At 35.8% G+C, this 12,193-nt stretch overlaps 1 protein-coding gene, 1 long non-coding RNA gene and 1 pseudogene across 2 annotated transcripts; 1 reads left to right on the top strand and 2 right to left on the bottom strand.

The window, feature by feature from the left end:
* Positions 1-628: 628 nt before the first annotated feature.
* LOC132170047 (cysteine-rich receptor-like protein kinase 10) lies at positions 629-4,016 on the bottom strand (annotated as a pseudogene).
* A 1,764-nt stretch (positions 4,017-5,780) lies between these two features.
* On the bottom strand, positions 5,781-11,873 carry LOC132171935 (cysteine-rich receptor-like protein kinase 25). Its single transcript, XM_059583352.1, has 7 exons — positions 10,549-11,873; positions 10,080-10,202; positions 8,613-8,734; positions 7,900-8,116; positions 7,498-7,735; positions 6,681-6,831; positions 5,781-6,276 (listed from the first exon to the last, which is right to left on the bottom strand). Exons 1-7 carry the CDS (start codon positions 11,390-11,392, stop codon positions 6,031-6,033), a joined length of 1,941 nt encoding a protein of 646 aa, XP_059439335.1. The 5' UTR covers positions 11,393-11,873; the 3' UTR covers positions 5,781-6,030.
* LOC132171946 (uncharacterized) lies at positions 11,632-12,096 on the top strand. Its single transcript, XR_009439096.1, has 2 exons — positions 11,632-11,718; positions 11,867-12,096. It is a non-coding gene; the product is annotated as an uncharacterized LOC132171946 (long non-coding RNA).
* Positions 12,097-12,193: the final 97 nt, after the last annotated feature.

Below are 12,193 nucleotides of genomic sequence, written 5' to 3'. Positions count from 1 at the left end.
GATCATGAACCAAATTTGTCAACTAAAGGGACGAAAAGGGTGTCAATTATCAAACCACTTTTGAGTTGCCAAAGATTCTTGGTCCTCTGACGTGAATGTGTTGGCTTTCATCAAGTGAAATCACTACTGTCGTAGGTCCATCCCTAGTTCCTTTCTTACTTGCTTTTCGCACCCGAAATTGTGTACTCTCTCAACCTACTAAAAGTCATTATTTTTGGCCCAACTTTAGCCGTCTTGGCAAACTGAACGAATTTAGGAAGTGTTTTGGTTTCGATGACCAAATTAAATACTTTTGTCCCGTGCATGGTTGAGGCAGTTCATACGTTCACATGATAAAGTTCTAAAGATTACATTTTTCCTCTAATTCACTTGATTAAGATTACAATACCAAAAATAAAAAAAATAAAATGTTTTTATTTATTGCGAGGTGAAGAGAATACAAAATAGTAAGTGTAAAGAATAAAATTAGATTTAGATACAATCAAATATGATTATAGGAAATTACAATCAATTACAGTAAACATTAAAATCAAATCTCATAGTATATATTCTAACACTAAAAGTAGTAGGTGGCTTTTAAACTTTACAAAACAATATTCGTCTTCTAGTGAAGCGTTTCCCACACACATTACCGAGGGTATACTTGAGTAATAGATGCTTTATCAACTGACCAGTGTAGTGATTTGCTTCCAGATTGATTTGAGCCTAGCTCCCTTAATTGCATGTTTTGCTCTGCACTACTACTGAAGAAATATGCCGGTTGCTGAGGTGACAGCAGAGGAACTGAGTAACTGTTTAGCATGAGAACTATGGATGCTGTGGTTGGCCTATCAACTGGATCATTCTGTACACATAGTAAGCCAATATGGAGACATCTAATGACTTCACTTCTCGAGTAGGAGTTTCCCAATGTTGGATCCATCAAATCCAAAGGCGTTCCATCCCCCCAAAGTTTCCAAGCCTACATCAATTGGTTAAGTAATATTACAAAAATCAATTATCTTAATTCCCTCCACACGAATGTGATGATGTTTGTAGCAACATCGAAAACAAAATTAGAATGGTTGGTTCATACTACTCACATAGCTCAAAAGGTGTCTAGTAGTACCATCTGATTGATTGAAAGAACTAATCTTCTTTCCACTTATAATCTCAAGAATTAGGACACCAAAACTATATATATCTGACTTTATAGAAAATTGTCCATGCATGGCATACTCTGGAGAAATGTAACCACTACAAACCAAAATCATTGATACATAAATGTTAGCTACAAAACATGCATGCTCACTTGTGTTACATAAACAATGCAATGCTAAAATTACTTACAATGTGCCAGCAATCCTACGAGTGCTTCCTCGAGTTTGATCAACTCCAAAAATCTTTGCCATGCCAAAGTCTGAAACTTTTGGATTCATATCCTCATCTAACAAAACATTACTAGCTTTAAGATCACGATGTATAATTCTAAGCCGAGAATCTTGGTGAAGATAAAGAATCCCTCGAGCAATCCCTTCAATAATTTTGTAACGTGTTGACCAATCCAGTTGTCTTTGTCTTTCAATGTCTATATATATTCACCAAGATTCAACATTCAATTAGGATGATATATCAAATTAATTATAGAAAAAAAAAATAAAGATATCTCTTCAACTCTTGTAATTAAGCTGCACAATGCTCAATGAATCTGTTAATATATAGTTAAACGAATTGTAAAATGAGCCCTTCTTGAAATAATTAATTTGATCTGCTTTAAAATGAAAACTCAGACCTGATTTCATATGTCATACAAGAAAATTAGACATGTGCCTATAAGAGACAAACCATATAGAAAGTAGTCGAGACTTTTGTTTTGCACAAATTCATAGACAAGCATCTTTTCTTCTCGTTCCAAGCAAAATCCCAACAGCCTTACAAGATTTCTATGTTGAAGTTTAGCAACTACTACAACCTCATTTTTAAATTCTCCTGCTCCTTGTCCAGAACTTTTTGATAACCTCTTTACAGCTATTTCTTATCCATTAAAAAGTATTCCCTGCAATGTACATTAAGAAGTTGTTTGAACAAATTACTATTTACAATTCTTATAGTCCCAACAACAAAAGCTTAAGCATTGTCAAATTTTGCATTACTAGAAATACTACCCTACCAAAAAGTAAACAAATAACGAAAATCATTAGGGTATGTCTGTTAATGTATTTTGGGTGTTTTTTTTTTTTTTTAATTTGAAAATGTATTATGATGTGATATAAATATGAAACAATTTTGTGTTTTGAGGAGTGTTCTTTATTTATGAATTGTTTGTCAATGTCTTTGACTTGAAAATAGTATTTACCTTGTAAACTGCACCAAATCCACCCTCACCTAGCTTGTTATCATTTGAGAAGTTGTTGGTGGCAGCTTCAATTGTAGCAAAATCAAATTGCAATGACTCTACAGTTCTTGTAATATCATTAGCAGCTGCAAAAGAAAACAAGAAATGTAAGTAACAACAAGTGTAACATTAGCAAATATATATATATAGGAATGCATAAAATGATATAATTTATTATTTACCATCACCTTCCTGTATGGCATTGTACTTCCTTCTTGCTCTCCTGATAAGGAAGCAGCCCATAACGAATAGCATCGAACACACAAAAATTGCAGCAATAATGGCAACAATTGCAACCAATGAGATTTGACCTTTTCCTGCATAAATAATATTATTCCCATTTCATTGAATTAGAGGTGTTTTTTTAAATAACAATAACAATAATTTTTTATTGACTAGTAGTCGGGACAAAACCTTATGCTATTGTGCAATCACATATGTTACGATCTTAGGTGTTTCATATTCTTAATATATATATATAAAAAGCTCTTAAATACCCTACATCGAGCAAGCCAATTTTCATAAGTGAGTTCTAACTAAGTTTTGTTACATTTAGTATTAGAGCCGAGATTTTGGCTCAAGATTAAATTATTAAATTTACCATTTTTTATCTTTTTAATTTTTAACATAATATTAGAGCCTCTTATAGAGTTCCCCAATAAGTTATTTGTTACGCATAAGCATATCACATGAAATTATTCATCACTTTTAAAATCCTATGAAGTTACTTATCTCAACCCGAAATTGCTAATGCCAATTTAACAATTCTAAACCATGTGAATTGTAAATTGCAGGAATATGGTATTTTGGATGGAGACCGGAGAGAGAGAAACTTACCATGCCTAGGAAGTGGAGGAGCAAGTTCTGGATTTGGCGTTGGCGCCGATGTGTTTACCGTCAAGTAAAACGGGTACACATCATACCTAAGAATGCAACTCGGAAACAGAACTATGACCCATTTCTTTCCACTACAGCAACCCGGCAAATATGTCATTGCTATCTCAAGACATCTATTGCAATCGTAACCCGACAGGTCCGGCGTGCACTGCACGAGGGTGTACAGCGTTTGTGACGCCGTGAATTTCGCTTCTTTGGTCCCAAACTTCTTGGCTCCAGACACAACATTTGAAACGCCGATTGCCAAATCATTCATTGTCGCCCTCACTAGCTCGTCAAACCGATTCACCTCCGAAACACTCTGTGAGCTCGAAAGGTAAGAGGTAGGGTCGGGGACCATGGTGGAGAAGATATACCGGTTAGAGTAGTGTAACATGCACTCATCGTACCAAGCCACAACCACTTTCTCGTCGGGGCAGCGGACGACTATCTCTTCGATTGCCCCAGCAACACAGTCTCGACACGCTCCGGCAAGGAGGTCGCCACGGCACAGGAAGAGGCCGTAGGCCATGTCGATGGAGTTTCCGGCGGAGGCGTTGTAGAATTCCAAGTTGCTGGTGGTGTTGGAGGAAAGGTAAGCGAAGAGGTGATTGAGGTTGGATCGATAGGTGCTGTTGGCGGTGGATGTAGTTGTGTTGGGGCAGAAATGGTCGAAGTAAGTTAGAGCAGCTTCAGTTCCGGTTTGGCTATGGTAGGTGATCAGCATGGAGAAGAACACAAGGGTTATGCAGAGGTTGAAGCCCATGATCCTCACCACCAACCACTTGCTCTCGGCGACTCTAGGATTGATTTTGTAATAATATTTAACTCAGATATATACGAGCAGCATGTGCATGCCCATGGTGGCGGCAATTTAAGGGCTCATTGACGTGACGCTAGCAAAGTCAAACCACCGAATTCGTAACGCAGATCTCAGTCAAAGTTGGGAAAATACTTCGGAAAAAAATAAATAAATAACGCAAATTTGTGCCCCAAAGCATCGTCCATCCGAGTAGACTGGGCCAGTGGCCTTTGAAAGATATACTGTTATTATTTAATTAAAAGGATGCGGCAATAAAAATTATTTTTTCAACTATTTTTAATAAGTACTAAATTCTTGCCCGAACTTAGTCAATGCGTGGAAAATAAGTAATTCGTTTAGGACTGCCCATGTTAAAATGAATGGGCAAGGCTTAGGTGCGGTCCAACTAAACTACCGCAATCTACAGTAGTTTAGTTGGACTGTTGAGATCTATTGAGGGGTATTAGAAAATTATTTTCTTAAAAGTAATAATATAAAATTCGTTAAATATTAAAATATTCAATAGTTAGAAAAAGAAAAATCAATACTCCTCTGCAGTTTCTCCCCGTCATTATGCTTGGCGACTCCCTCTCTCTCTCACAAGTTCAGATCTGAAGTTTGTGATGTTTGATTGTGGGTACCATATTATTGGCCTATAATTGCAGAAAATTTAGGCAAAGATTGAAATTTTTTTTTGTGTATATGATTTTCGAAAGTGTTTGGTAAAATTATGCTCTGATTGTTTGTTTTTTTTTTTTTTTTTGGTGCACAATTTTGGTCGAGGGGTGGTTCCAACCACCCCATTTTGGCCAAGAATGGTTGGTTTGGGATGGACGAATCACCCATGGCCAAAGGCATGTAATGCAGTCACAAAAAAAAAAAAAAAAAAAAAAGTTTGGATTTTGGGGTGGCAGACCACCCCCAAGGCCTGCGGTTGGTTTCGGCCACCCCTTTGTTTTCTTTTCTTCTTTTTCTCTTTTCCTCTCTATTCTTCACGCTGACGCCACCTGCTCCCAATCCACCGGCTTCCTAACTCTTTCCTCTTTCTTTTTCTCTGTTTTCACCTTCTCTGTCATCTACACCTCCTTTCTTCTCCTTCTATGTTCGTTATTTAATCGCCCTCTCCTTAACAGATTTCAGAAACAAAGAGAGAGGGAGATTTGACGAGAGAGGAAGAATTTCAGGGAAGAGAGAGAGAGAGAGAGAGACCAAGGGGTTTCATTTTTTATTTTCTTTTTTATTAGTTTTAATTTTTTAATATTTTAATATTTTAAATTAAATATTGAATTTTATATTATTTATTTAAAAAATTAATATTTAAATCCATTAGAAAATCTCACCCTTCCATCCAAACTACCGTAGATTGCGGTAGTTTGGAAGTAGCGCATGTAAGCCTCACCCAAAATGAAGTACATTGAAAAAGTTTGGACAAAAAAAAGTCGAAGTCATTACGAGGGCTGTAATTGGCTATGTCGATCTTGGGGCCCATTGCAGGTTCGTGAGTCTCCCAAGCCCATATGAGTGAGTTGCAAGCCCTTTGTATCAGGCCCAAGAGAAAGGAGAAAAATATGATCAGACAATGGCCCTGAATTGCTTGTAGATTGATTTGCTTCCAGCCCATTTGTTGGCGCATTTGACTCTGTTATTCTACGAAGGAAAAACTCTGGCCGTTGAGGTGATGATCAATCAAGTAACAGAGTAAACTGCTTAGCATGACAACTCCATGAATGTTGCATCATTAGCAAGTTTGTAATGCCAACATTTTTATCAAAATTTAACGTTAAATCAAACAATTTGATGAGTAAAATACTGTTAAGATGTCAAACAACCAAGCTTATGTAAATGCATTGGGGCGTATTTTCCCCATTATTTTCTTTCTTGTCTGGTTCATGACATGACAAATTTTTAAGAAGACCTTGCTACTGGCAATGGCATTGCCTTACTAGTAGTCTTGTAGATTGAGCTGACTCCTGCTCCTTTATGGCATGTTTGGCTCTGATTTTCTATGACGGAAAAACACTGGCTTTTGAGGTGATGAAAGAGTAACAGTGTTACTGTTAAGCATGAGATTTATTGATGCCATTGTGGGTCTGTCGGCTGGATTTTCCTGAACACACAGTAAGCCAATATGGATACAGCGAATGACTTCATTTGTTGAGTAAGAATCTCTCAAACTTGGATCCAACAACTTCAAGAATGTTCCACTGATCCAATGGTTCCAAGCCTGCATCAATTGGTCAAAGTTCTTATAGTGTCACCCTTCTGTACGCATGTTTCACTTGGAGGTAATGTTACAAAAGAAAAAGAAGGCAAATTATACTTTATCCTACCAAACTATTATGAATATCCTGCTTGGTGATTCAAAATACAGTGTGTTTCTATACAAAATAATAGAAAATTAGTAATCCAAAAATCGGTTAGATGCATATGCTAGTCACATGTAACCTTTTCCATCCAAATTAATGGCCAAATTTGGCATTAAAGGTAACTCTAAATATTTTGGTAGTTTATAAGTCCAATTTGCAAAATGTCATATTTAGAGGTAAAAAAGCAAATGAAGTTGTAGTTTGAGAAAATAAAATGAATATCCAAAAGAAGAAAATATCATGACATGTTTTTCATACTCACAGAGGTCAATAGGTCCGTAGCGGTGTCTGATTGATCAAAAGAAGAACTGTTGTTGCCACTTAAAATCTCTAGTATTAGGACACCAAAACTGTATACATCGGACTTTACAGAGAATTGTCCATGCATTGCATATTCTGGGGACATGTAACCACTACAAACAAGCATTATCAACTTAAGGATGTCACTAAACCATTATGAAACCTTAGAATTAATTATATCCATCAATGACAAGATGTTAATTTCTTCAGGTTAGAATGCCATTTGTTTTTCTTTCTTTTCCTAGTATTAGATTTTTAGTATGAAGAAATTAATAAGATCATTAATCCTTAATAACATTTTTTCTCAGATTTTAGGAGAAACTTCATTTAACCTATCTAAACTTTCATTCTCATTTCAATTGCCCTCTTAAAATGAAAAACTCTCAATTTAGTATATCCAACTTTAAAATGTTTACAATGTCACCCATCCGTTAGGATCTACCGTGAAATCCTAACGGAGGCCTTAGAAAGTTTCAAAATACCCCAATGGTTTTTTTTTTTTTTTTTTAATAAAAAAAAATTATTTAGTTAATAAAATTTTGCAATTTAATAAATTTTATAGGGGTATAAATGTTATTTTACCCCTTTGTCGTCTAATTTAATCCCAAACCCGTGCAAACTTACAAGTTTTTTAAGGTTTGATACACTAAATTAAAAGTTTTTTTTTTTTAATTTTAGGGGAGTGATTTTGTAAAGCAATGAAAGTTAAGAGGAGTTAAATGAAATTTTCCCTAAATTTAAGTTATGGATATATAGATATTATGTAGTCTAGTACTTACTATGTCCCAACAATTGTACTAGTATTTCCTTCGGTCTGATCAACTCCAAAAATCCTTGCCACACCAAAGTCTGAAATTTTAGGATTCATGTCCTCGTCTAATAGTATGTTGCTAGCTTTAAGATCACGATGTATAACTTTAAGTTGAGAATCTTCATGAAGATAAAGAATTCCTCGAGCAATTCCTTCAATGATCTTGTGCCGTGTTGACCAATCTAATAGTCTTTGCTTTTTAGAGTCTACACATTCATCAAAATTCAATATCCAATTAGAATAAATGAATCCGAATTAGATGGTTGAAGAGATGATAAAAGTTGACTAAAAATTGAGCTGCAAAATAGGATCCATGCATTAATCTCGTATGAAAAACAATGAAATGGACATATGCTTAGAAAGGACTGACCAAATAGAAAATAGTCGAGGCTTTTGTTGGGCACAAATTCATAGACAAGTATTTTTTCCTCTCCTTCAATGCAAAATCCCAATAATCTCACAAGGTTTCGATGATGAAGCTTGGCTGCCAAAATAACCTCATTCTTAAATTCCTTTGTGTCTGGACCTTGTTCTGAATTCATCAAGAGCCTCTTCACAGCTATTTTTTGTCCATTGGATAATATCCCCTAAAAAAGTATTTCAACCAATAGTTGGAACATATTACTTTGTGTAAAAATCTGAAGCTTTTGAATTTTGAACTCTTCGAATTTTGCATGCATTAAATTCATTCTATTTATGTACTATTCTCTTGCAAAAAAATAATAATAAAGAAAAAAAAATGTAAAATCAATCCATGTGAATGATGTGATTGCATCGATTTGCAATTAGCTATCTAAGTTTTCCAAAGTGGCTTAAAACTCTCCTTGGCACACAAAAATGATAAATTGCTCCCTACCTCAAACTTCTACTTGAAATTTTAACTTAACTTTGATAGTTTTTGTAAAAAAATTTAAACAAAAGTTTGGGGTAAGGAGTGATTTGTCATTTTTGCTTATCATAAGGAGTTTTCAGCCACTTTTTAACTTCTAAAGAGTTGATTGTAAATGGTTGTAACCACAAGTACTAATTTTAATTTTAATTTTTTTTTAAACAAGAAGTAAACAATAAATACTAGTTCCATACCTTGTAAACTACACCAAATCCACCTCCACCCAGCTTTTGTTCATCTGAGAATTTGTGTGTGGCAGCTTCTATTGTAGCCAAATCAAATTTCAAGGACTCTATGCTTGTAATTCCACTAGCTCCTATGCACACAAGTGGTGTAAGATTGAAATCTTCGATCGCACGTGTGGAAGCATATTAACAATATTTACATTTTTTTGTGTAGTGTGGGTTCTTGGATTACACCAAAAGTATGAATTACAATATTTACAAACATAAGGACTACACCACAATAACATTTTGCAGACATGAAAAAACTAAGTCTTGCTGTAAAAAACTAATTGACTGAGTTTTACTTTGGAAGAATTTCTTTAAATTTAATCTATAAAAATAATATGTGTTTATTTTTTTAATAATACGTAAGATGTACATGAGTTTTTAATATTATTTATTTCAACTTTGTTCCTACTATTAAAAAATATGTGCATCTCATATGTTCAAAATACACATATTATTTGTATAAATTGAGTTAGAGCAAGTTCTTTCAACCCATTTAACGAAAAACTCTGTCCAAAGCTAAAAACCTTTCCCCTCCATCTCAAAAAAAAAAAAACCTTTCCCCTCATATTTTATTCATGAGAGGCGGAGAAGGAGCTGTCGTTGCCCCTCTTCCTCACCGTTGCCGCCAAAGAGGAAGAAGATTTTATCTTTCCCTGACCAAATCTCACAAAACTGTTGGGATTTTGGCCTGGATTCAATCCCCAAACACCTTGGCCCGCCTTCTTTATAGCCTTGAAGCCGTCGTCTTTCGACCCAATACCGCCGAAAAATGATTATTCTACCAAACCCAATGGCGACCCGTGATCCAACCCGATCCAAATTGCATGTTTTACTTCAATTGATTATGTAGAGGTACAAAAAAACTGATCTATTCTTACATTCTGTGGTGTCAATTTAAGGAAATTTTTATTTAGTTTGTTGTGAATTTGAAAGTCTTTAAATTTAGGGTTCTAAAGTATTTATCAGAGTTGATGGTTGGTTTATGTTAATAGATGTCAGAATCATGAGTTAAATCATTCACATTGTATTGGGTTATGATAAATTGCAGCAAATTTTAGAATCTGGGTTGTTTATGAATGAAAAGTAAAGATTTCGGTTTTTGGAGTTAATTGTTTCAAATTGATAGTTCCATTTTAGATGATTAAATTGCTTGCTTGAATATTTAATTTAGGTTGGTTTACAATTAATATTGTGGTATTTGGTTTTAGGAGGTATTGTTATTCAGACATTTTGGTTAATTTGATATTATGTGATGGTTTTATTTGGAGAACAAGATATATATGTGTTGTTGGATATTGTTGTTATTAGCTGTTGTTGTGTGAAGTTATTTTCAATTATAGACTTGCTGAGGAATATCATAGTTACAGTCGTTACCATGTCTGTTTAGGGTTTGGCATTATAATAAAAGTCAATCAAATATTTCTTTACCATTTTCAGCTGGTAGAGCATTGTACTTCTTTCTTGCTCTCCGTCTTAGCAAGTAGTAGATCATAGCACATAGCACCAGAGAGACAGCAATTGGGACAACGATGGCGATGGTGATAATTTTTCCTGCAGAAACCACACACACACACACAAAATTGTGAACATGCTAAGCTTTACAATAGTTCAAAATTATGTTTCACAGATATATATTGACCCAGAGAATGATTACCTCAGAAGCTATTGGCCCAGACAATGTTTAATCAAATTATGAAGTTGAGAGTAGGCTAGACAGTGAGCATAAGGAGAATATAATCTATTTAAGCTTTTTTTTTTTTTTTTTTAATCTAGTAAAGAGAGAAGAAAAGAAAGCTTGCACTTTGATTTTCATCAGCTATATAATCCTGTCCTGATTTATCCTACGGATCATGCCATTGTATTTGCTATTATCATGGTATGAAAATCTTTACTTTACCTTTTGATCTTGTGACCCGACTCATTGGTGTTGGTGTTGGTGACAGTGTGCGGACAGATTGTATCTGGTAAAACGGGTTTGTTTCGTACCGAAGATTACAACTCGGATACAGAACTCTGCCCCCTCTTGTTCCTTGATTTCCATCACAACACTTGGGTAGCTTTGTCATGGCTCCACGAAGACACATATTGCAATCAGAGCTGGATATGTCAGGGGTGCACTGGACAAGGCTGTAGAGCGTTTGGAATTCCATAGAACTGACTTCTTTGGTAGCAAACTTTTTAACACCGGATGGGGCATTTGCAGCCTGAGGCACCAAGTCATTCAACGTGGCTTCCACCAGCTTACCGAAGCTGTCTTGCTCTGTTAATTTCCTAAGATTCAACAGTACATAGCTGGGCTCTTCCTCCATGGTGGAAAAGAATGACCGGTTTGAGTAGCGTAGCATGCAGTCGTCATACCATATCACTGCCACTTTTCCTACAGGGCAGTACTGCTGAACTATCTCTGTGGTTGCTGTTGCCACGCAGTCTCTGCAGGCATCCGTGGTGATGTCGCCACGGCAGAGGAAGAGGCCGTAAATTGTGGCGGCGGGGGTTTGGCCGGCAGTGGCGTTGTAGAAACCACTTTCACGCGTGGCATTGGAGGAAAGGGAAAATAGCAGGTGGTTGAGGCTAAACTGGTAGGTGCTGTTGGGGGTGAAAGTGGATTCATTTGAGCAGGAATGGTAGCGGTAAATTGGGGCTTGTGCACTGGTGAGGCTAAGGAAACTAAGCAAGGAAAGAATTACTAGGATCATGGAGACATTGAAAGAAGGCATGCCCTTTTTTCTTCTTTTTTTCATCAAGGGTATCTTGGAAGAGAATCAGTTTATAAAATTTTCTAATTTTCTAATTTTTCTTGGAAAAAGTCTTGTCATTAACGAGATCAAAGGGGCATGGCAAGTATTGTTGACGCCAGTGAATGATTGGAAGTCAAGCCACTTCATTATTCCTTCTATGCCCCTGCCAGAGAAAAGGTTGAACAAGCATGTTTAATGACTTCTTGAACGTGTAGTTTGGTCCAAGTATTCAATCTGTCATTCTTGAACGTGTAGTTTGGTCCAAGTAGTCAATCTGTCATAAACCGCCAAACGAAGGATCAATATTGGCCGCCTCCAAAGACACATTGGTAAGCATTCTCACTTCTCTCCAATTACCCTTTCTTACCTTATTGATAGCGGGAAAAACCCTTCTTAACCCCTTACTGTTATATTATTATTATTATGTTTTGTTCTTATTTCACTCTTGTTCCCTTTGTTTTATATATATATGGCGAGGTGGAAAATGGATCCGATGGTTGAGGAACAGTGGAAGGGGGTGTGGTTTTTCAGGAGTGACGTGTATGTCACTTTAGCATAAACGAGGATAAAATCATGATTGATGAATATTGAGTTGTTCAACCAAGGAAAAGAGGGTCAATTATTTGGGTCACAACTTGATGTGGCACAATACGATTTGGTTTCTCAAAATGGACCCCTCTTTAAATTCATTATTCTTTTTATATTTTGCTCACACTTGTTTTGGAGGGTGTTAAAATTTTGTTTGTTTTAGTGGCAGACGTAGATCTAATCATATCAACAAATTGTTAAAAAGTTATAGTTGTT

The sequence above is a fragment of the Corylus avellana genome, chromosome ca2 (assembly GCF_901000735.1).
Source record: "Corylus avellana chromosome ca2, CavTom2PMs-1.0".
NCBI classification, from domain to species: Eukaryota; Viridiplantae; Streptophyta; class Magnoliopsida; order Fagales; family Betulaceae; genus Corylus; species Corylus avellana.
This window is presented reverse-complemented; position numbering and strand designations above follow the sequence as displayed.